The 25,789-nt window shown below is 44.3% G+C and overlaps 1 protein-coding gene across 4 annotated transcripts in view; it reads left to right on the forward strand.

Moving 5' to 3' along the window:
• MFHAS1 (malignant fibrous histiocytoma amplified sequence 1) overlaps window positions 1–25,789 on the forward strand; it is a 108,473-nt gene that overhangs the window by 74,785 nt on the left and 7,899 nt on the right. For 2 of the 4 annotated variants that reach the window (XM_030937786.1, XM_030937785.1), the window contains exons 2-3: window positions 20,121–20,247; window positions 24,234–24,412. In XM_030937786.1, coding sequence (XP_030793646.1) covers window positions 20,121–20,247; window positions 24,234–24,240 — 134 coding nt within the window. In that variant the 3' untranslated portion in view covers window positions 24,241–24,412. The remainder of the gene's footprint in view (window positions 1–20,120; window positions 20,248–24,233; window positions 24,413–25,789) is intronic. The other 2 variants (XM_010353444.2, XM_030937784.1) reach the window with 1 other exon arrangement.

The following is a 25,789-nucleotide window of genomic DNA, read 5'->3' on the forward strand; positions in this document are numbered from 1 at the left end:
TGGAAAAATCATCTTCCATGAAACTGATTCCTGGTGCCAAAAAGGTTGGGGACTGCTGGGTTAGAGCCACAAGCAAGGAGAACAGGAGGGGCGAGAGCCCCCCATCAGTGGGCTGGGATGGAGTCCAGGGGCACTGCAGCAGCACTCAAGGCTGCAGCAAGGCTGTGGCTGTGGCCAAGGATACAGGGCAATAGGCAGCCTCTTAGGTGGAGTTGTTGAAAGCCTCAGAGAGAGAGAGCACTGCGAGGAGGAATGAGGCCATTTATTATTTTTGAAAGTCAAGTATGTGTAGGTTGGCGACTGCCCATACTTTTTATTTCAAATGGCTTTATTAAACGAATTACCTCTGAAAAAATGGACGTAAATTAACAAAGAGCTTGGATGTAATTTCTCAGCTCAAGAAATCAAGTGCTTTTTTTTTTTTTCTTTCATAAAAGCCAGGGTAAATTTTCTCATAGCTGATAGAGATTATGATGGTAGTTACTCATTTTATCTGAAGTGTTATAATATCCAGTCTAGGTGGAGAGAAGATGGTGCTCTTTGGAGCTAATTTTCAGAGTCTGCCACTAGATTGTTGTGTGCTTCTATACTGAAAGCAGCCACTATCCTGATCTCTAATTACCCTTAGCCTTGGCGTCTGTTTGACGTTTGGAGGGGGATATGTTGGATGAATGAAAGCTTGGGTCTCACTTTTAAGTTATAGTTCTCTGAACCTTGTAAACAGGTAGGGAGTCATTTCCTGAGGTTGAAGAAGAAAAGGAGAAAGAAGCCAAGCTTATATATGTCTTTAGTTGATTAGAGATGGGTAAGAGTATGTTAACCTTGACTTACCTTTCCCTAAATGTCAGCTCTTACATATGGGTCCTTCACTCAGCAGGTGTGTTTCCACGCTATTGCTACTCCTTCAAAGCTTATAACCATTAATTATCTTTAACTACTTTGACCTACTGATGTAATAACCATTGGTAGGTAGTGTCATCTACCATTATTATTAGATAGTATCTAGTATTATTAATATTAGAACTTTCTACATGTTTGCATATAGCTTCAGCTTGAATTTCATCTCATAGGGACTTTTTTTACAAACAGTACAGTGAGGCACAAATGAAATAATCATAAATATTTCGCAAAAAGTTGCATGCTTATATGGCATTTCTGCCTGTGTGTGCATTCGATCTGTGAGATTCCCTGATTCTTTAGCATGAAACTCATGGGATATGGTCAATGAAATTTGTCCCTCTCAGACCCTGTCAAGTATTTTGTTTTCTTGGGGAGGATGGTCATGCCATAACCCCAATTGATATTTCTTAGTGATAGTTTAGGTGTTGGGTTAACCATAGGGTTTTGTGTTTTTGTTTGTTTGTAATTGAGATGTAACTGGCACACAGAAAAATGCATAGTTAAGTGTCCAATTTGATACATTTTCAGATATACATACACCCATAAAATCGTCACCACAGACCCCATGATGAACATATCCATCACCCTCACTCCTTGCTCACTTCCATTCCTTCCTGGCTCCCATCCTCACCCCCGGCAACCACTGATCTGCTCCCTGTCACTCCAGGTTAGCTTAGATTTTCTAAAGTTTTGTTTAATGGACTCATCCAGTATGCACTCTGTTTTTGGTCTGGCTTCTTTTACTCAGCATAGTTATTTCCAGGTCATTGATGTTGGCTTTTAGATCCATGGCTCATTCCTTTTTCTTCCTGGATAGTAGTCTGTTGTATGAATACACCACAATTTGTTTATCTGCCGACCTTTTAACGGACACTTGTATTGCTTCAAATGAGGGAGTTTCTAGTTTTTGACTACTTCAGATGAAGCTGCTACAAGTCTTTGTATGGATGTATAGTTTCTTGTCTGTTGGGTAAATATCTAGGAGTGGCATAGCTGGGTAACATGGTAGGTGTATGTTTCAACTTTTCAGGAAATGTCACCCACAGTGTAGGACAGTTCCAGTTCCCCCACATCCTCACCAACACTTGATTATGCTGAGTGTTTTTCATTTTAGAAATTCTAGTAGGCGTGCAAGAAACATATGAAAAAAAGCTCAACATCACTGATCATTAGAGAAATGCGAATCAAAACTTCAATGAGATACCGTCTCACACCAGTCGGAATGGCAATTATTAAAAAGTTAAGAAACAACAGACGCTGGCGAGGTTGTGGAGAAATAGGAATGCTTTTACACTGTTGATGGGAAGGTAAATTAGTTCAACCATTGTGGAAAACAGTGTGGCACTTCCTCCAAGACCTAGAACCAGAAATACCGTTTGACCCAGCAATTCCATTACTGGGTATATACTTAAAGAAATACAAATCATTCTGTTATAAAGATACATGCATGTGTATGTTCATCGCATCACTGTTCACAAAAGGAAAGACGTGGAATCAACCCAAATGCCCATCAGTGATAGACTGGATAAAGAAAATGTGGTACATATACACCACGGAATACTACGTAACCATAAAAAGGAACAAGATCATGTCCTTTGCAGGGACATGGATGGAGATGGAAGCCATTATCCTTGGCAAACTAACACAGGAACAGAAAGCCAAACACTGCATGTTCTCATTTATATGTGGGAGGTGAACAATGAGAACACATGGACACAGGGAGGAGGACAGCACGCACTGGGGCCTGTGTAGGGGGTGGTGGGAGAGGGAGAGCATCGAGAAGAATAGCTAATGGATGCTGGACTTAATACCTAGATGACGGGTTGATCTGTGCAGCAAACTGCCATAGCACACGTTTATCCATGTAACAAACCTGCACATCCTGTACGTGTATCCTGGAACCTAAAATAAGAAAAAAAGAAAATAAAAGAAATTCTAGCAGGCATGAAGTAGTATGTTAGGTGGTTTTAATTTACAGCTCCCCAGTATGCATCACGTTGAGTGTCTTTTCATGCTCTTGTTTATCATCAGTTTACCTTCTTTGGTGCCTGTTAGAACTTTACCCATTAAACAAAATTCTTTTATTTATTTTCTTAAGTTTTGAGAGTTCTTAACATACTTGGCACACGGGTCTTTTTAGCAGATATATACTTTGCAAATATTTTCTCCCAGTCCGTGACTTGTCTTTTCATTCAGCATTTTGGAAGAGCTTAACTTTTTTAACTTTGATGACAGGCTTACCATTTAAAAAGAAACTACAGTCATTCCTTGCTTAACAATTTGGATATGTTCTGAGAAACACACCCTTGGGCGCTTGTGTCATTGTGTGAACATCACAGAGTGCACTTACACAAACCTAGATGGTCTAGTCTACTACATACCCAGGCTGTAGGGTCTAGCCTGCTACGCACCCAGGCTGTAGGGTCTAGCCTACTACACACCCAGACTGTAGGGTCTAGCCTGTTGCTCTTGGTCTAGAGACCTGTACAGCATGTGGCTATACTGAATATTGTAGACCATTGTAACAGAATGATAAGTATTTTTGTATCTAAACATAGAAATGGTACAGTCAAAATACAGTATAACGATAGAAAATGGTGGCTCATGCCTGTAATTCCAGCACTGTGGGAGGCCGAGATGGGCAGATCACTTGAAGTCAGGAGTTTGAGACCAGCCTGGTCAACATGGTGAAACCCTGTCTCTACTAAAAGTACAAAAATTAGCTGGGCGTGGTGGCACACACCTGTAATCCCAGCTACTTGGGAAGCTGAGGCACAAGAATTGCTTGAACCTGGGAGGTGAAAGTTGCAGTGAGCCGAGATCATGCCCCTGACTCCAGTATGGGCAACAGAGTAATACTCTGTCTCAAAAAAAAAAAAAAAACTAAAAGATGTGGTATACGCCTGTGTAGGGCACTTGCTGTAAATGGAGCTTGAAGGAATGGAAGTTGCTGTGGGTGAGTCAGTGTGAGTAAATATGAAGGCCCAGGACATTACTACTGCTGTAGACTTCAACACTACATTTAGGCTACATCCAATTTATTAAATCTTTATTTTTTAATAGTAAATTAACCTTAGCTTACTACTACTTTTTTCTTTAAAAACTTTTAATATTTTAAACTTTTTGATTCTTACCGTAACACTTAGCTTAAAATACAAACATTGTACAGCTGTACAAAAATACTTTGTTTCTTTATATCCTTATCGTATGTGTTTTTCCTATTTAAATTTTACAGTTTTTTAACTTTTAAAACGTTTTTGTTAAAATGAAGACACACACACATTAGTCTAAGACTGCACAGGGTCAGGATCATCAGTGTCACTGTCTTCCACTTCCACATCTTGTCCCCCTGGAAGATCTTCAGGGACAGTGACGGTGATGGAGCTGTCATAGGCCGTAATAACAATGCCTTCTTCTGGAACACCTCCCGGAAGACCTGCCTGAGGCCGTTTTACAGTAGTTTTTTTTTTTTTTTTTTTTTTTAAATAAGTAGGAGTATACCCTAAAAGAATGATAAAAAGTATAGTATAGAAAGCACATAATCCAGTAACATAGTCGTTTGTTATTATATACTGTACATAGTTGTATGTGCTAGCATTTTATGACTGGCAGTGAAGTAGGTTGTTTACACCAGCATCACTGCGAACATGAGAATAATGCATTGCTCTACGACATCACTAGGTGATAAGAATGTTTCAGCTCTTTTATAATGTTATGGGACCACCCGTATAAATGTGGGGTCCACCATTGATCAAAAAGTCATTATATGAAGGCCAGGTGCAGTAGCTCATGCCTGTAATCCCAACACTTTGGGAGGCTGAGGTGGACGGATCACTTGAGGTCAGGAGTTTGAGACCATCCTGGCCAACATGGTGAAACCCCGTCCCTACTAAAAATACAACCATTAGCTGGGCCCACACCTGTAACCCCAGCTACTCAGGAGGCTGAGGCCGGAGAATCGCTTGAACCTGGGAGGTGGAGGTTGCAGTGTGCTGAGATCACTCCATTGCACTCCAGCCTGGGTGACAGCGAGACTCTATCTCAAAAAAGCAAAAAAGAAGTCATTAGACAGTGCCTGACTATGTTTTATTCACCGTATCAAGCACTACAAAACCTATGACAAAAACAAGCACAAAGCAAAAGCAAAACATGACTGTAGCCACACTACCCCTTCCCGCCAAGGCAGTGTCAGGAACCATATTCACACACCTAGGGCAAAAACCCTATGTTTTTTTGAAGTAATGATTTCCAAGACCATGAGCATCAGGCAGCAAAGGACAGTGATCCAGAGCTATGAGAAATGAAGGAGGCAAGCCCTGTCTTTGCCCCAGCTTACTGTCTTGAGAGTTTCCAGGCTGTGGTGCCAGGAGGGTGGCCTAGATAGCCGACCCAGAGGAGAGAACTGCAGAAAGAAAGATGTCCAGAGATGTGCCACCACCCTGGGACCCAGCAGGGTACTGACCAGCCCATCTAAGTAACCGAGACGGGGGGACAAAAAGGGGGATGCTAAGATCTTACTCCAGCTTCAGTCTCCCCCTACCCCACACCCCCAAACCACTAAATGATTCTTTGTATCTCTGCCTTCCCCCTCTCAAAGGAAGCCATTTGCAACTATGATTCAGAAGAGGACATTTTGCACTACACTCACGGGCTTCCCCTAAAGCGTCCCTGAGCCATGTAATCCTCACAATTGAGAAAATGTTGTAAGAGGTTGGCATTAGAATCGCCTCAAAGGGAACTTGACTTTGTTTTGGTTTTCTCTTTAGTTTTAAAAAGATCAAGTAATCTGGATCTGGTAAGACAGCAGAGCAGGGTGACCACATCCTGGAGTGCTTCTGGCTTGGGGGTTTTTTGTTTGCCCTTGGATGGCATGTGGAGAAGGTGGTACTGCCCAGGGAAGTCTGGAAGCTTCCTAGCCGGGCACTTGTGTACCCTGTGGAAGAAGAGAGTGTGGACTCTGGCCCCCACAGCCTAACCCTGCGCCACACCAGTGTCAGATTCTGAACCACACACCTGAGGGCACTTGAGAGACCTCTGTGTTTATACACCAACGCATGGATTCAGGGATGGGTGAATTTAGTTCTTCAACATATATCTAGGGCCTGCAGTGTGCCTGGCACTGTTCTGGATGCTTGGGATTCAGCAGTGATCAAGGAAAATCCTGCCCTTGTGGAGCTTATGTCCCTGCAGAGGAGACGCAGCATTAGCTAATATGCATCAGGTGGACATTAGTTACCCAAAGGAGAATAACGCTGGCATTGGCCAGGCATGGCAGCTCATGCCGGCAATCCCAGCACTTCAGGAGGCTGTGGTGGGACAGTCACTTGAGATCAGGAGTCTGAGAGCAGCCTGGGCAACATGGCAAGACCTCATCTCTACAAAAAATAAAAATAAAAAAATTAGGTATGGTGGTGTGTGCCTGTGGTCCCAGTTACTTGGGAGGCTGAGACTGCAGTGAGCTATGATTGCACCACTGCACTCCAGCCTGGGCAACAAAGCAAGACCCTGTCTCAAAGAAAAAAAAAAAATTATTCTGGTTTGCAATTACAATTTTTCAGAGGTTGAAGAGGCTTAGGAGTGCTGGGTTTAAAATAGTCATGCAATTTAGTGCGTTTCCTGTCGTCATAGACGCTGTGAGTTTCAAATGGCCTCAAGTCCCGGCTGGATTTTATTCTGCAGATGACATTTGGGTAGGGGAGTAGATAAAGAAAAGCTGGTGTTAAGAGAGCATTCCAGCTGGAATCCTCTCCCTGTAGTGCTGTGGGAGATGTTTCCGCATGCGCGAGATATTATTCATGAGCAAAAGGAGAAAGTTGAGCCATTTCAAGGTTCCTTCTGGCCTCAAGGCCCTGTAGGTCCGGCTCCAAGCCTGTGGGTTTTCTCTTGTCTCCTAGGACCCTTCAGGGAGGACTCAACTCTATCAGACCTCGCAGCCACAACCTTCACTCCTCCTCCTTGCTCCCTTCCTTGGAGAAAAATGAACTTGCAGAAATGTTAGGAGACAAGAAGCAAGTACAGTTGACCCTTGAACAACTCAGGGTTCAGGGCCATTGACCACCCCACTCCCATGGAATCACATCCACATTTAACATTTGACTCCTTGACTTAACTACTGATAGCCTATTGTTGACTGGAAGCCTTAATGGATAACATCGATAGTCGATCAACACGTATTTCGTATGTTACATATATTATATACTGTGCTCTTACAATAAACGAAGCTAGGGGAGAGAACATGTTGTTTAGAAAATCATAGGAAGAGAAAATGTATTTACCATTCAGTGGAAGTGGATCTTCATAAAGATCATCATCCTCATCGTCTTCATATTGAGTAGGCTGAGGAGGAGGAAGAGGAGGGGTTGGACCTGCTCTCTCAGGAGGTGGCAAAGGTGGAAGAAAATTCTCCTGTAAATGAACCTGCATGGTTCAAACCTTTGTTGTTCAAGAGTTGACACTATATGGCTTCTCGTCATTTTTTTTTCTTCCCCAAGACAGTCTTGCTTTGTCACCCAGGCTGTAGTTCGGTGGCATGATCTAGGCTCACCGCAACCTCCACCTCCTGGGTTCAAGCAATTCTCCTGCCTCAGCCTCCTGAGTAGTTGAGATTACAGGCGCCCGCCATCATGCCTGGCTGATTTTTTGTGTTTTTAGTAGAGATGGGGTTTTACCACGTCGGCCAGGCTGGTCTCAAACTTCTGCTCTCAAGCAGTCTGCCCGCCTCGGCCTCCCAAAGTGCTGGGGTTACAGGCGTGAGCCACCACGCCCAGCCTGGCCTCTGATCAGTAGTAAGGACTTCACATGGTTCCCCTTAGTACTTCAAAGTCAGGTGGATTTTGATAAGGTCCTTGGGGGCTAGTGTTTATAATTTCAGGTCATAAAGATTCCTCTCCTCTTATTTTCTGTTGAAAGGAAAATGAATATTGGGAGGAGAACGTTGTCGTCTGAATGCTTTTATGCCGTCTGCAGTAACTTCTCTGAGCCTGGAACCATTTTCCAGTAAGAAGTAGGTGACAGGCTATCAAAATGAAGAGTAACCTTTTGAAAGCACTTCAGTGCAGCACTGTGGGCTTTTTATAATCTTGACATGCGTTTCGTGAGAGGAGAGGGTTGAGCTAGGTTTGGGCTCTGCTCCTCCCCGTCTCCCTCTCCCCAGCTCTCTTTGATCTGTGAAGCTTGTCTCATCCTTAGCCAAGTCTGCTGGAACTTTATCCAGAGCAGGAAAAGGGGAAATAGTTTTCCTTTCTTGGGTGGATTTGTATTTATATAAACCCTTAGCGAGCAAAATGGAGCCAAGTGGCACACGCATCTGCAAGGAGGCATGGTGGGTCGAGTGAGTGGCCGGAAGAGACGGCTTTGACTTGGGTCCAGTGGTGTCAGACCTTTTAAGGGTCAGTGAGGAGAGGATAGTGTAAGTCCTTGTGCACGTTTTCTTAAGGTCATACTTACATGTAGGGCCATGATAGAGCAACAAACGACAGGGTGTGTGCACATCTCACTGTATGTCTATATCACCATAGAGCAGCTGTCTCCAACCTTGTTTGGCACCACAGACTGGGGTTGGTGGGATGGTTTCACCATGACTCAAGGGCGTTACATTTATAGTGCACTTTATTTCTATTATTATTACATCGTAAGAGATAATGAAATAATTATACAGCTCACTATAATGTGTAATCAGTGGGAGCCCTGAGCTTGTTTTCCTGCGTCTAGTTGGTCCTATCTCGCGGTGATGGGAGTGACCAATCATTAAGCGTTAGATTCTTATAAGAAGCGCGCAACCTAGATCCCTCACATACGCAGTTCACAATAGGGTTTGCCCGCTCCTATGAGAATCTAATGCTGCCCTGATCTGACAAGAGATGGAGCTCAGGCGGTAATTTGAGCAATGGGGAGTGGCTGTAAACAGATGAAGCTTTGCCTGCTCACTTGCCACTCACTTCCTTCTGTGCTGCCCATGGACCTGTACCAAGTCCATGGCCCCAGCGCTGGGGACTCTTGCTATAGAGTCGTTCCCCCAACCCTTATCTGCGAGGGATACTTTCCAAGCCCCCCATCGGTTACCTGAAACCACGAATGGTATCAGTTGCCATCAGTTGGAAAATGTTTCCTGTCATGTCTTTCGCCCACAAATGTCACACCTTTTTCATTTTAACTAAGCACTTAGCAGGTGCTATAACCACACCTTTTGTAGTTTGAGGTGCAGCAGCAAAACTAGCACGGATTTATTTTTCCTTTTTCACAGTTTCACAGATAGAAGATTCATTCTCACTGTAGATGTAGTAATTTCAGCATGCAATTTTTTTTGTTTCCTTATTAAGTCAAGACCTTTCAGCTTTTTACTAAAGCACTTAACAGCTTCTCTTTGGCAGATGCAAATCACCAGCGTCACTACTCTTGCACTTTGGGGCCATTATGAAGTAAAATAAGGGTGATATATTAAGCACTGCAACACTTTGACAGTGGATCTGATAACCGAGAAGGTGCCTAAGTGATAAGTGGGGGAGGGGAGTGTCTACAGTGTGGGGACACTGGGCGAAGCAGGGTTCCCAGGGGAGCAGCTACAGTGTGGGGACCCTCGGTGAAGGAGGGTTCACGGTGCTGGGGGGTGTGGAGCTGGACAGCTCGAAATTTCATCATGCTACTCAGAACAGTGCTAGATTTAAAACTGATGATTGTTTATTTCTGGAGTTTTTCATTTAATGTTTTCAGACCCAGATTGATGACTGGTAGCTGAAACCTTTGAAAGCAAAAACCACAGATTATGGGGACCACTGTATATCTAAATAGATCGCTATATATAGTGATACATACAGATGAATGACAAGTTCAGGTTCATTTTACTTTTTTTTTTTTATTGTTACTAAGAGAATAATGTTGTAGAATTCCTTAGCTCTCCTTTGCAACGTTGACCTCGGAAGTTTCAGCTTCTCACAGTATGTCCCACTATTAATTCACGTCCATGGATTAGTCTCAGCCTTTCACACCAGCCCTGGCCACTTGTTGTGGATGGGGAGGTTTTAAGTTTGCGTGCCATCCACGCAGATGCTTTCTTTTCATTGTAGGGGGTGCAGGGAAAACTTCCCCTTTGCTCTCAGAAGGTTCAGTGAAAATCAACTGATGAAAGGCAAATTAATAAGAATAAGAAGGTTACTCAGGCAAATAAATTTATTAACATTCGAGGGGAATCACAGTAGGATACAGAAGCTATACCCTTTTTCATAGTGGGGGGAAGAGATGAGAATGTAGACAGTTCTTTTGAGAGGCAGTAAGTGATGATTAGGGAGAATGAACGGACCACAGAGACCGAAATGAACTTGTAAGTGATTCTCTTTGGAATCTGAATGGGCCTGAGAGGCAGACCTTATCTTGGGAAAAAGTCTGTCAGGTGTGGTCACATTCGTCAGGCTTTTTTCCTGAGATAATGAGATTCCAGGGAGGGCTTAGAAAGCTTTTATGTTTCTTTTGGTAAGCTTTCTTGGTCAGATAAGGACATTTGAGAAATAGTCCCTGCCCTTGGGGTTTGGGGAGGCACAAGACGAGGTTAGAGGGACCTTCATTCTGAGGCTTATTTCTGAGGCTGCTCAGCTTTCGAAAGCTCCCAGTGCACTCAGGTGCCATATTTTGAGGAATGATTTTTCTGTATCCCCCAACATCATCAAACCACCTCATTTAAGCTTCAGGTGATAGCCCATGGTTCCTTTGTAGGTTTTCTTTTCTTTTTTTTTTTTTTTTTTTGAGACAGAGTCTGGTTGTGTCCCCAAGGCTGGAGTGCAGTGGCACCATCTCGGCTTTCTGCAACCTTTGCCTCCGGGTTCAAGAGAGATTCTTCTGCCTCAGCCTTCCAAGTAGCTGGGATTACAGTTGTGCACCACCTCACCTGGCTAATTTTTGTATTTTTAGTAGAGACGGGGTTTCAACATGTTGGCCAGGCTGGTCTTGAACTCCTGACCTCAAGTGATCTGCCAGCCTTGGCCTCCCAAAGTGCTGGGATTACAAGCATGAGCCACCGGACCCGGCCCCTTTCTAGGATTTTCAGAAATTCCAGAGAAATCTCGTACAAAATCTAAAGAAACCATCTATTGTTCTTGTGTTACTGCAATTTGTATAGTATCAGGGTTCATCTGGGACTGATGAAGATGCTGAGAACAGTAAGTTTAAAGAACTTTGATATAGAACAATATTTTACTTTGCTATTGTTCTGTCTTTTAGAACCAAAAATAAAGTCCTTCTTAGTAGGTGACTCAGCTTCCTGCAACCTCCCTGGGGAAATTTCTCCTACATATTAATACCTGCCACGTAAGCCAGGTTCACTTGTTGGCCCTGGATGTTTATTCTGGCCCTGAGGAATATTTATTTTGTGTCTGGTAGAGCCTCACACTTCAAAGTGGAATCCTCCTGAAGTTTCCACCTGGCCTGTCATCTCAGTGTTGTCATGGACACTTGGGGAAGGAAACCCCCCAGGGACTCTGGAGATGCCAAGACCCTGACGCTTTTGCAGCAGATGGGCGTCCCGGAGGAGGAGTGGCCTGGAGGAGGGGAGATGGCCTCTCCTTCTGTCGCAGGTGTTAGAAACAGAATGCAGGAGGAAGAGGAATTGCAAATAAGCAGGCATGAGGAAGACGTAGGGAAGAATGCTACAGAGGATTGAATGTGTATGAAGTGTTTTTAAACAAAACAAACCCCCAAAGAGGCCGGTGCAGTGGCTCACGCCTGTAATCCCAGCACTTTGGGAGGCCAAGGTGGGCGGGTCACCTGAGGTCACAGGAGTTAGAGACCAGCCTGGCCAACATGGCGAAACCCTGTCTCTACTGAAAATACAAAAATTAGCCAGGCATGGTGGTGCACGCCTGTAGTCCCAGCTATTTGGGAGTCTGAGGCAGGAGAATTGCTTGAACTCAGGAGGTGGAGGTTGCAGTGAGCCAAGATCATACCACTGCACTCCAGCCTGGGCAACAGAGCGAGACTCCGTCTCAAAAAACAGAACAAAAAAAACCCTCTGAACAAAAGGTTATTAGGAAAGGAAAGTACAGTTGACCCTTGAACACACACGAGTGTGAACTATGCAGCTCCAATTACAGAAAGATTTTCTTCCACCTCTGCCACCCCTGAGACAACGAGACCAACCCCTTCTCTTCCCCCTCCTCCCCAGCCTCCTCAATGTACAGACTGATGAGGAAGACCTTTATGATGGTCCGCTTCCACTTACTGAATAGTAAATATATTCTGTCTTTCTCATGATTGTCTTAATAGTATTTTCTTTTTTCTAGCTTATTTTATTGTGAGAATACAGCACATACTATATGTGACACACAAAATATCTGCTAATCAACTGATTACATTATTGATACGGCTTCCAGTCAACAGTAGGCTTTTCGTAGTTGAGTTTTGGGTTAGTCAGAAATGATACATGGATTTTTGACTGCTTGGGGTGTTGATTGTTCAAGGGTCAACTGTATAAGCTTGTAATGTGAGGAAAGAGACTAAACTCTGGTAGAGATTTGAAAAGTAATTTTAATAGCAGTTTTTTCCCCTTGATTTTCTGTGGTTGAACGTTTGCCAGATGCATTGGAAGGGGCATTGTGATCTGAGGCCACAGCTTTTTGATCTCAAAGAGACCTGACTGATGATCCCTGAGGGGGCCCTTGGACCAAATGCAGCTCTTCTTGGTTTAGCAAACCTGAGATCATTTAATCATCCCCTTCTCCCTCCTATCTTTCAAACCAAAAAAAATAATTTTTAAAAAGCTTTATGTAATTAGCAAGCAAACATTACTGTCAGGACGATTGTCTTCTGCCAGGACTTGCGCTAAACAAGGAGTACCTGCCATGAAAGGAAAACTGAAAGGCGCCCATCATCCATGCCCAGCGTGTGGGCCTGGCATGGCTTCCCTGGCGTTATTCATTGGGAGAATCTGAGAACCATTGTGTGAGTCACAGAAGTAATCAAGAGTGGGGCCTTTTTTCTCCCTTCTGCCTATAACCGTCACCACTTTGGAGGATGTTTGGAAGAAGTGGAAGCCAAGTGCTGACATTGAGTTTGTTTAGTGTTGCCTAGTGACCAGGCCATGAATACTCGCTGAAGATAGGTGCTGAGGGCATTCTGACTTCAGGGCATCTCTGAGAGGCCCCAACTGGCCTGGTCTGGTTTGCCCTGCCGATGGTACTCTGTGACTGACAAGACTTCACAAATGGCTTCCAAAGCTTTAAGGCACTGAAGCTAGGTGTTTCTGAGTGTTGGGTTTTTTTTTTTTAAATTTTTATTTTTAAAGAAGTCTCAGCATTCAGAATCAAAACCGTACTTGAGAATTCCACAAATGCCTGGAAATGGAAATTTCCTTACATTGTTAAATTGCGCAGAACTCAGTGGATTCCTACATTTTGAAGAGTTGCAGAGATACGTGCTGAAAATGAAAACACAGTTCTAGGAGAGGGCCATAATTTTTGATTGTGTAAGTTTTTGTAGCTGTCGTTGGAACCATACCTTAGGATATAGTCAATTATCAAGTGACCCTGTCAGTTTGAGTCGTTTTGAAAAGGAATGATATCTGTGGGCCATTGGTTCCAGGACACCCGTGGGTACCAAAGTCTTTGATTGGTCAGGTCCCTGATAGCCAGTGACATGGTATTTGCACATAACCTACAAACATCCTCCCGTATGCTTTATTTTATATATATATATATATATATATATATATATATATATTTTTTTTTTTTTTTTTTTTTTTTTTTTTTTGACAGAGTCTCACTCTGTCGCCCAGGCTGGAATGCAACGGCATAATCTCAGCTTACTGAAACCTCTGCCTCCCGGGTTCCAATGATTCTCCTGCCTCAGCCTCTCAAGTAGCTGGGATTACAGGCATGTGCCACGCTACCCGGCTAAGTTTTGTATTTTTAGTAGAGCCAGAGTTCCACCAGGTTGGCTAGGCTGGTCTCTAATTTGTGACTTCAGGTGATTTGCCCGCCTCAGCCTCCCAAAGTGCTGGGATTATAGGCATGAGCCACTGCTCCCAGCCTTCTCCCTTATACTTTAAATCATCTCTAGGTTACCTGTAATAACTAATACAATACAAATGTTCTGTAAATAGCTGTTATACTATATTGTTTAGGGAGTAATGATGAGAAAAAAGTCTATACATGTTCAGTACAGATGGAATTTCTTTTCTTTTCTTTTCTTTTTTTTTTTTTTTTTTTTTTTTTTGAGACAGGGTCTTGCTTCATTGCCCAGGCTGGAGTGCAGTGGCGCGATTTCGGCTCACTGCAACCTCCGCCTTTCAGATTCAAGCAATTCTCCTGCCTCAGCCTCCCAAGTAGCTGGGATTACAGGTGCCTACCACCACGCCTGGCTAATTTTCATATTTTTAGTAGAGATGGGGTTTCACCATGTTGGCCAGGCTGGTCTTGAACTCCTGACCTCAAATGATCTGCCCCCACCCCTCAGCCTCCCAAAGTGCTGGTATTACAGGCATGAGCCAGCACATCCAGCCCAGATACAATTTAAAAACATTTTTTTTTTGACCTGCAGTTGGTTGAATCCATGGATGCAAAACTCACTGATAAGGAGGGCTGACTCTGTAATTGAGCCAAGAGCAAACGTTGTTCACAGGAAGAATGCAGCATCCCTACAATTTTGGGAAACCACTCTTTGAATCCCCAAAACCGCCTAAGAGTGTATGTGGCTTAGTGCTGGAATATACCTGTGGGTATCCCAGCTGACTTGTTAGTGGCTCAGCAGGAGGATTGTTGCCGAATCCACCGATAGCCTGGATACCTTGGGTAGGTCCCTCGCAGGTTCAGCAGCAACTCCGTCCCTTTAAGGGCGTTCCAGCTGCCTTCCCCATGAATTCAGCATCCCATGTGGGTGGCCTTCCAGGGACCACAGCTGGTGCCTCATCATGTTTCCCAAAAAGTTCTATAGGGTGCTTTCCGCACAGCCTGCTCCCTCACCCCCCAAGATAGCTTCCCAGGGAATTTTGTTGGCACCCAGATGACAGTTGCCTGCCTGCTAGCTTTGGCCAGCTGATCATGGACAGTTTGGCCTAGGGCAGCCCAGCAAGCTTCTCCACCGTCCAAGGAGCTGCTCCGTACCCTGCCCTTCATTACTTATAACTGGATAGCTTATAAGGAACCCCAATCTGTTTCTCATAGTGTGAGAGGTTGGTTAAGTCCAAGATCAAGGCACCAGCAGATCTGGTATCTGGTGAGGGCTTTCTGATTCACATATGGCATCTTCTTGCTGTGTCCTCACATGTGCGTGTACGAACTCTTTGCATATTTAGAAGAGTAAGCCTTTAGAGAATCTTCTCGTAACTAGAGTAATAGTGTCAAGAACTTACTAGGTGCCAGATACAGTGTTTAGTATGTTTCATGTATATGTATTACCGCATGTACACATCACGATATCCTTGACACAGGATATCTGGTAGTGATGAGTTTAGTCAGTCCTGCTGTCGAAGTTCAGCACAGCCACTTCTTCCTGTGACCATTGGCAAATTGCCTCTTGCAAATTGCCTCTTGCATCTGAGCCTCAATTTCCTCTTCTGTTTATAATGAGTATAATAATTGTCCCTACCTTCTGGTGTTGTCGTGAAGACTGGGATGGTACATATACACCATCAGCCGATAAAAAGTGCTCGCTAAATGTCAGTTGCTGCTGTGGTCATCTTTTCTTCCTCCTGGGTTAACTTAGGTTTATTTTGCAGTTTGACATACATTACAGTATGATGGTAAGGTACAATGCATGCATTGTTCTCCATTCTGATAACGAAAGTTGCTGGGTCCTTTGGCTGAGTGTTCCCCACTCTGAAGTCTTTCCCCATCCTGTGAATCAGTGTGAATCTCTCTTTCTCCTGACTCCTCCAGCATCTCATGTACATTTCCTTGGGGACCTCATCGTACAGGATTGCAGTTCTTTGCACACCTGGGATCCTCCATGGTGGAGGCTGTGCCCTAAACTCTCAGACCCCTGCATCTTCTTCAGTCCTCACACACAGTAAGGTCTCCGTAGTTAGTTACTCAGTGAAGTAATCACTTTATTTTGAAGATCAAGTTTGTGTTAAATGCGAGAATGATTAGCTTCTGTTTTGCTAGATAGCACACACATAAACCATTCTTCACATTTGAATTAAGATCATTTTGAAAGGAAAAAGCTGTTTTTCTTATGTTCTTAATCTAGGAACTGTGCACATTTCTTAAATCCTAAGGATACTGGCACCGCGTAGTAGGTTGTTGGAGTATACAGACGTGCTGGAAATGATGGACTGTTCTTCTTGTTGCTCAGTATTTGTTAACATTAAGTGAATTTTTCACATGTGTGAAACTTCTCAATGCCTTCCACCTTCATGCTCTGTTTCCATGGATGGCAGTGCTGCTAGAGATAAGACCCAAACAAAACCAGTTACCTGGCTCTGTGTGACACTGAGAGTCTAGGCTACAGTTAGAGTTGATAATTGAGGCTTAATAGTCTGCTGTACATTCTTTCTTCTTCTTTTTTTTTTTTTTTTTTTCTGAGACAGAGTCTAACTCTGTTGTCCAGGCTAGAGTGCAGTGTCGCAATCTCGGGTCACTGCAACCTCCACCTCCCAGGTTCAAGCGATTCTTCTGCCCTAGCCTCCTGAATAGCTGGGACGACAGGCATGGGCCCCCACGCCCCACTAAATTTTTGTATTTTTAGTAGAGACGGCGTTTACCATGTTGGTCAGGATAGTCTCGATCTCCTGACCTTGTGATCCGCCCACCTTGGCCTCCCAAAGTGCTGGGATTACAGGCGTGAGCCACCGCCCCCAGCCTATTATTTCAAATTCTCTGGCAAAATGATCTGACCACCGCAAGCTATGATATACTAGCCAAGAAGCCCGCTGCACCAGGCTGGCGCCAGGGATGGGTGCTGAGGACAGGGACTTGGCATCCATCCACAGTTGTTACTCTGAGTGACTAGGCAGATAAAAGCAGGTGGAGCTGGGGCCTGTGTGGAATTCCAACCAGGAGAGAGTTTTCCAGGGAACCAAAGAGGCCCCATCTGTGTTCAAGCCCTGGGGATGATTTTAGGACAACAGTAGAACTTGAAAATACCAGGCAAGGAGCTAGGTGAGGGCAGCCCCAGAAGTAAGGGTGTTAAGAGACTGAGGTGCCCACAGCACCTTCTCGTTGGAGTCCTAGCTCCTGTGGTGCACGGTGGGTGGGTTGGTTTACAGACGTGCAGCTCTCTGTGGGACTTGGAGCAAATCTGTTAAACTCAGCGAGCTTCTGACTTATTAATTGATGTTTGGACTGGACGCCTTCCAGGTTCCAGTCTAGCTGGAACATGCTGTTACTTGGGTTCATTTTATTACTTTGATAAGCATTTAACGTTTACATTTTGAGCTTGCATTTTTATATTTGGGATCTTTTCCTAGCTGATGTTTGAAGTACAGTTCTGATATCCACATATCCATGCTACGAGCTAATGATGCTAAATTAACTTTCGTAGCAGTTTGCTGTTTACGGGAGTTTGGTTACGGAACTCAAATTACATTCAGTTAATATTGCGTGACACTATATAAAAATGTTCACATCAGGAAATTAATGTCTTTCATAAAAGTATGCTGCTTAGTTTATTAATTAAAAATAGTGTTTTTAGATTGCTCATTTAGGAAAGATAAGTTCTGGCATAAAGAAGCAGTCCCTGCTTTGGGAGGAGGCATTGGCCTGGGGGCAAAGAGTAAGGGCCCCAGAAGTGGGTTCCCAAGTTCACATCCCAAGTCTGCCACTGGTTAGCTCCTGACTCTGGGTATGTCGCGTAACCTCCCTGAGCATTAGCATCCTCATTTGTAAAATGAGAATAAGCCCATCTAGGGACATTGTGAAGACTAAACGAGGTGTACATTTAAAACTGCCAGCCCGGTGCTGACATGGGCATGCGCTGTCAGTGTGGGCTTTGCGGGGGATGAGACATTTAGAAATACGGTATTTTTGTTTTGTTTTGCTTTTTGAGACGGAGTCTCATTCTGTCACCCAGGCTGGAGTGCAGTGGCCCCATCTCAGTTCACTGAAACCTCTGCCTCCCGGGTTCAAGTGATTCTCATGCCTCAGACTCCCGAATAGCTGGGATTACAGGCAACTGCCACCATGCCTGGCTGATTTTTGTATTTTTAGTAGAGACTGGGTTTCACCATGTTGGCCAGGCTGGTCTTAAACTCCTGGGCTCAAGCCATCCACTCACCTCGGCCTCCCAAAGTGCTGGGATTAGAGATGTGAACCACCATGCCCAGCCGGAAATACAGTACTTTGAGGCAAAGGAATTGCATATCATGAAATGTCAGCAGGTACAGTGGTCCCCTTATCCATGGTTTCACTTTCTGTGATTTCAGTTACCTGCAGTCAACTGTGGTCCAAATACATGTGAATGCAGCATAATATTATATTTTGAGAGACCAGATTCATATAACTTTAATTATTAATACAGTATATTATCATTGTCCTATTTATTGTTGTTAATTTCTTACAGTGCTTAATTTTTAAATTAAACTTTATCATAGGTATCTACTTATAGGCAAAAACATAGCCTGTATAGTGTTTGGTACTGTCCTCAGTTTCAGGCATCCACTGGGGGCTTGGAACACATCTCCCAGGGATGAGGGGACTGCTGTTCTTTGGAGTCTCTAGAATTTCTTTTTTTCTTTTCTTTTCTTTCTTTCTTTTTTTGAGACAGATTCTCACTCTGTCACCCAGGCTGGAGTGCAGTGGCACAATCTCAGCTCACTGCAACCTCCGCCTCCCAGTTTGAAGCGATTCACCTGCCTCAGCCTCCTGAGTAGCTGGGACTACAGGCACCTGCCCCCAACGCCTGGCTAATTTTTGTATTTTTAGTAGAGATGGGGTTTCACCATATTGGCCAGGCTGGTCTCGAATTCCTGACCTTGTGATCCACCCGCCTCCGCCTCCCAAAGTCCTGGGATTACAGGCTTGAGCCATTGCGCCCGGCCTAGAGTCTCTAGAATTTCCAGTCAGCAGTAGAAGTGGTTGGTGCATAGAGTTGAAGTTTTAATTGCAGTAGTGTCTTTCCCCAGTTGGCGCACATTTCACATCCTTGATTTGGTTAATTGACTTTCTAGAAGCCAGACATGGTGGCTCACACTTGTCATCCCAGCACTTTGGGAGGCTGAGGTGGGAGGATTGCTTGAGGCCAGAAGTTTGAGACCAGCCTGGGAAACATATGGAGACTCCCCTGTCTACAAAAATAAAGGAAAAGGTTAACATTTAGCCAGATGTAGTGCTGCACCCCTGTGGTCCCAGCTACCCGGGAGTCTGAGGTGGGAGGATCACTGAGCCTGGGAGATTGAGGCTGCAGTGAGCTATGATTAGTCCACTGCACTTCAGCCTGGGTGACAAAGCAAGACCCTGTCTCAAAAACTACAACAAAAAATGTAGTTCCTGGGTTTAAGTAGGGCAGTTTGAACAATAATGTGTCCCATCTTCAGCCAGGAGCTGTTTCTTGAGTACTCTCTGAGAAAGGGCACGGTGCCCCGGGTATGTGGATGAGAGAATGGAAGTCATCACTGCTTTTAGAGACTTAGTGATCTAGTTGAAGAGAGATTACATCCAGGGCATGCGGAGTAATAGCCTTCCTCTAGGTACTGTGGTGATCCATTAGGTGAATTATGTGTCTAGATAGTGTTGTGCTGGTGCGTCCACTTCACACATACCTATCAGGGCAGTCCCCTTGCCCCGAGGAGGCTGGGCTCATCTTAGGCTGTTTGCCTTTTTAACACCTTTAGTCTGCTGTGTTTCCAGATCATTTATACAGGGCTTTGTTGAACGGTTGCTGTGGTCTGCTTGAGTCCCATCTGCCCCAAATCCTAATTATGAACACCTCCTTGGCAGCCCTTGCTTCAGTGGGCTCTGGGGACTCTGGCTCAGTCGGTGACATCTAGATAAAGATCCCTGGAGTCAGTCTGTTAGAAGGAAGGTGAGCAGAGCAGTGACAGATGCTGTCTTTGTCTAGTGTGGGCCTTCCTGCCATGACCACGAGAATTTTCTCCACGAGGACGCAGAGGAGAATGTTCGCGTTGGAGCCGGCGCCCAGGCAATTCTGCTGTTCTTGGTTGCACATTTGTTCTCAGACCCTTCGCTGCTTCACCTCTGCCCTTCTCCCCCTGCTTCCATCCCCAAGCAGTGCTTTCTTTGTAAAGTGAGCCCATTTTTAGGGCACATCTCTGTAACACATTTTTCTCTCTCCTCCTGCAGGGGAGTTGCTGAGTCAGCCCAGACCAGAAGGAGTGGCAGAGATCATTTGCCCCAAGAACGGCAGCGAACGAGTGAATGTTGCCTTGGTTTACCCACCCACGCCGACTGTGATCAGCCCCTGTTCCAAGTGAGTTCCCAAAGTCCCTCTGGCCCCCAACGTGGCTCCTGATCCCGGCCCCATAGATACGACAACAAAAATCCAGGTGAAACTGCATTTGCACAAACCTTGCAAAGTCCTCCTGAACAGACATAATTCTTCTGGGTGATATCAGCATCATGACTTATGCAGCAAAACAGGAACTTTTATTTCCTCTTTTTTGTGATTTTTTTTTTTTTTTAATAAAGTCAGAACATTTTTTTAACAGCCTTTTTGAGATGTCATTCACATACCACAGTTCACTTACCTAAGTGTACAGTTCATTGGTTTTTAGTTTATTTGCAGGTATATGCAACGAAAAAGAACTTTTTTTTTTTTTTTTTTTTTTTTTTTGAGACGGAGTCTCGCTCTGTCGCCCAGGCTGGAGTGCAGTGGCGCGATCTCGGCTCACTGCAAGCTCCGCCTCCCGAGTTCACGCCATTCTCCTGCCTCAGTCTCCTGAGTAGCTGGGACTACAGACGCCCACCACCACGCCCAGCTAACTTTTTTGTATTTTTAGTGGAGACAGGGTTTCACCATGTTAGCCAGGATGATCTTGATCTCCTGACCTCGTGATCCATCCGTCTTGGCCTCCCAAAGTGCTGGGGTTACAAAAGAACATATTTTTTTGATGGGCAGTCTTAACTCTGTCATTGAAGAATTAAGTTGGCTCTCACATCCAAAAACAGTGCAGGCCCATTCCATGAGCACAGCCTGCAGAAAGTCAGTAATAGATTGTTTTTTGTTGCATGGTTCTGATTTTTGAGTCAGTCCTTGAAAATCAAGGGCTGTGCAGTTTGCCACCACCTTGCCCCCAAATGGACTTGAAGACAGAGAATGTACACATGCAAAGTATATTTTGGATGGAGCATTAGGTTACTATTCTAGATAACACTCATCCTATTTGTTTGGGTTTTGTGTATGTGTTTTTTTGTTTTTTGTTTTGTTTTGCTTGTATTAAGAAACAGGCCACTTTTAAGCTGAGGTGAGATGCCTGTTTACCTCAGAGCCTGAGAAGCAGCAGCCACAGTCTTCTCGGGTCAGGTCTCATTATCTGCGTGATGTCAGCACCATGATTTCTCCAGCACAGTATTCATATCCATGCAGCAAACTTGACTTTTTCTTCCTAGCTGGCCACATGGAATTTTTTAATGAAAACATTATATATGAATCTAAGCCTTTTTTTTTTAGGGAGGTCGGAAAGTGTGCCTTTGGGAATTGTGACCTGTCATCTCCTCTTGGGAAACTTGCTGCCTGGCCGCATTCCAGGCAGTGTGACAGGTGTTCGTGACTTGCCCCTCACATGGCAGCTGCCCTGCCTTTGGTGTGCTCCTTGCAAAGCGAGGGTTCCCAGTGGCATTCTCATTCATTAGCTGCTGCAGTAGAAGTAGGGGGCACCCGGCTCAGTGCCCCGTTTCTCCAAACTGGGAAACTCATTACATAGAACATCCTTAATCTGTCTTTGCTGGAAAATATCACTGAACACCCAAGGGAAACTCTTCTCTAATGCTCTTGTGTTCAGAGCACTATTTAACTATCATGTGCATAGCTTAATTTATCACTGACCCTAAGACATTGGGAATCTTGAAGTGCTTCTTAAATATTAAAATAGGACTACAGAGTAACCATTATTAGGTTGGTGCAAAAGTAATTGTGAAATTACTTTTATTAACTAATAACTATTATTAGGTTGGTGCAAAAGTAATTGTGAAAAAAGTAATTGTGGAATTACTTTTGCACCAGCCTACTAGTAACCAGAATGATCCCCTGTCCTGAACATATCAAACAACAGAAATTTGTTTTTTTTTTTTTTTAATTTCTTTGAAATTGTACACATTGGTCCCTTTCTTTCAGATACACCTGGGTGAGGATGGATAAGGGGATATTATGTGTTTTCTTTTTCTTCTCTCTCTCTCTTTTTTTAATACTCTGTAAGTTCTTAAAGCTCAAGGGGATATTACAGAACCAGCAAGGTATGAAACAGAGGAAACAAAAATTAAATATACTTTGCATTGGCGTAAACTTTCCAGAGCCAAGAGAAACATGAACCTATTGCTTTGCCATAGCCACATGCCGTCAAATAGGTGCAATAGAGGTAGGAGTTAAAATATCCATTTGTACGAGAAACCTTCCCAGCACCGAGCCAGTTTTATCAGTGTTTTCCAGTGGGCTTCTTGTACTGCCACAGAAAGACCATATTTTATACCAACCTGAAAAAAATGTTAGCAGCTTCTCTCTCAACAGCGTATTGAACCCGAACGAACAAGCAGCCTTAAAGGCTTGGATAGGCTGCGGTACGTGGCGGCAGACATCTAGATGCTGAGGGAGCCTCTTGAGGGATTCAACCACTTTTGACCTAGCGATCAGAATCATTTTATTTTGAAATAGGTTAAAAAAGAAAAGTCTCATGAAATGGATGACAGCTTTGCAATATAATTCTCAACTCTAAATGAAGGAATGTTCTCCAAATAGGAAAGTTTCATATTCCTGAAACTTTTCTGGCAAGACGTTTCTTGGAAATTACCATATTTTAGTGCAGCCGCAAGGGGTAAATGATCTCTTGTGTGACTTTATAGAAAAGCACACGTAGATGTGAAGCCTTTGCTCAAGCTGCCCAGTGTTCCCCCACCTTCGCAGCCTTAAGCACCCACAGTTTACATCCATGAACACAAAACAAAAACAAAACCATGTGGAGGCCAGACCAGCCTCCGGGGAAGGTCCCATTCATGGGCGGATGACAGTGGATTGGAAGCGGGAGATTTGGGGTGAGCCATGAGGGTAGCTGGCAAAGAAGGTAGTTAAGTCAACACAGCTTGGGCCTGAACCTGAGACTTGGGGTCTCAGCAGGCACTAGACATTGGAAGTCTGGGGCTATTGCACTGGCTTTCAACTCCAGCCAAAGTAACTTAAGCAGGTCACCATAGAGGTCAGGCTTTTTTTTTTTTTTTTTGACAAAGGGTCTCATTCTGTCACCCAGGCTGGAGTGCAGTGGTGCAATCTCAGCTCATTGCAACCTCCACCTCCAGCGTTCAAGTGATTCTTCTGCCTCAGCCTCCTGAGTAACTAGGACTACAGGCGCACGCTACCACATCTGGCTAATTTTTTGTATTTTTTTGGTAGAGACGGGGTTTCACCATGTTGGCTGGGCTGCTCTCAAACTCCTAACCTCAAGTGGTCCACCTGCCTCAGCCTCCCAAAATGCTGGGATTACAGGCATGAGCCACCATGCCTGGCCAAGGTCAGACTTTCTTAATCAGACATGTTAAGTTAGAATTTCTCAGGGAAGGGACCAGGCATGAGTCATTAAAAAACAAAAGAAGCCACCCAGATGAGTCTAACATGTGTACACGACTTTCTGATGGCTCAGTTTTCCAGTCCATGCCTCTAAGGGTGGGCTCCCTGGCCAGTGGGGCCTTAAGACTGCTCTGTGGTCAATACCTGCTCTGCAGCCCAAAGGCAAAACTGTCCATGCTGTCTGCTCTCAGCCTCAGCACAGTCCCTGCCACTCTCAGATAAGGTGAACATATCACTTACTGTTCAAATCACGAGAGGATTGAGAGTGATGGGACGGCTGTCAGTCATCATGCCGGATGATGGTGTCCACCAGAAGGCTCCTGGGTACACCAGAATCATCACCCTAGGTGATTGCTGGCCGGTGTGGGGCTTAGGTGGCTGATCTAGATCTTAGGATGGTTTTTAAAAAGACATTCCAAGCTCTTCTTTGACTGGTTTACCCCTCTCCTTTATTGGTCAAATCAGAGACTTGTCATTTAACTGTCTTTGACTAAAGGTGCTGCAATGCTTTCTTCATAAAGAAGAAACCATAGATGACTGTTATGTGATTGGCCTTTTTAAATGAATTCCAAGCTTTTCTATTTCTAATTTTTAAAAATTTCTAGATGTTTTATTCCCCCATGGGGAGAGAGAGAGAGAATAAGGAGTAGGTAGTAATTTTTTTTTTTTTTTTTTTTTTTGAGAACATGATTTACTCTTATGACTTGTCTCAGTGGATTGGTGGTTGAGGTCTCCACCAGCGTTTCATTGGGAAGAGGTTTCAGGAACAGGATGAAATGCCTCGCCTTCTGCACCTCCCCCTCCAGGGAGAAAGAGGAGCTGAGTGGCTTCTTGTCCCCTTTGCTGATTATCAGATAGAAATGTGAGTAATTTCCATGCTTTGAATATCTTGAGTTGATTTTCAAGGATATCTGCATTTAAGATGAGGTGAACATTCACCTAGTAGCAGATTTGCCTGAGTTGCTCTGAAAAATTCTGACCTCCTCAAGGATACCGATTGTGACAGATACATTTTTAAAAGCTTTATTGATGTATAATTTCCATACCAGAAAACTCGCCTATGCAGTGATTACTGATGTATTTACAGAGTTGTATTTATACAACCATCACCACAATCTAATTTTAGAACGTTTTCTTCACCCCGAAAAGAAATCTCCTGCCTATTTTCAGTTAACTTGTGTCTTATCCAACACCTAGTTCATGCAGTCAGTAAGTTTTTTTGTTGTTGTTTTTCTGTTCTGTTTTGTTTTTTGAGATGAAGTATCACTCTGTAGCCCAGGCTGGAGTGCAGTGGCGTGATCTCGGCTCACCACAACCTCCACCTCCTGGGTTCGAGCAGTTCTCTTGCCTCAGCCTCCAGAGTAGCTGGGATTACAGGCACGCGCCACTGCACCTGGCTAATTTTTTATTTTTTGTATTCTTAGTAGAGACGGGATTTCACCATGTTGGCCAGGCTGGTCTTGAACTCCCGACCTCAGGTAATCCACCCACCTTGGCCTCCCAAAGTGCTAGGATCACAGGCGTGAGCCACATGCCCGGCCAATAAATATTTTTAGTGTCACTTTCAGGAATGGTTTTGCTGGCTGGTGTGTTAGTATGAAGCAGATTTCTCAGTTTTTTGTTTGCTTTTTGCTTTGTTTTGTTTTGTTTTGTTTTGGGACAGAGTGTCACTCCTTCACCCAGGCTGGAGTACAGTGGCGTGATCTCGGCTCACTGCAACCTCTGCCCCATGGGTTCAAGTGATTCTCCTGTTAGCCCCCGAGTAGCTGGGACTACAGGCGCATGCCACCATGCCCGACTAATTTTTGTATTTTTAGTAGAGATGGGGTTTCACCGTGTTAGCCAGGATGGTCTCGATCTCCTGACCTCATGATCTGCCCGCCTCGGCCTCCCAAAGTGCTGGGATTACAGGCATGAGCCACTGTACCCAGCCGATTTCTGGTTTTAAAGAGGTTCTCATAAACACGTTATCCTTGGCACAGTTCAGTCTAAAGACAGTGGCTTGTCTTGCTCCTCCCACTGCCAGCCCCCTATTTCCTGGATGGTGGAGAGGAGCTGGAGCTGCTTGGAGAGCTCCTCCTCTAGAACTTCTTCATGGCGGCTTAATTAGACCATAGATATTTCAGGGGTACTGAGCCTTGACATCAGGAGTCAAAACACAGGGCAAACATATACTTCCGGTGGGCAAGGTAGGAAGCAAGTAGAACGCATAATCTTTTAAAGCTTTTATTTGTGAATT

This window comes from Rhinopithecus roxellana, chromosome 9 (assembly GCF_007565055.1).
Source record: "Rhinopithecus roxellana isolate Shanxi Qingling chromosome 9, ASM756505v1, whole genome shotgun sequence".
Taxonomy (NCBI): Eukaryota; Metazoa; Chordata; class Mammalia; order Primates; family Cercopithecidae; genus Rhinopithecus; species Rhinopithecus roxellana.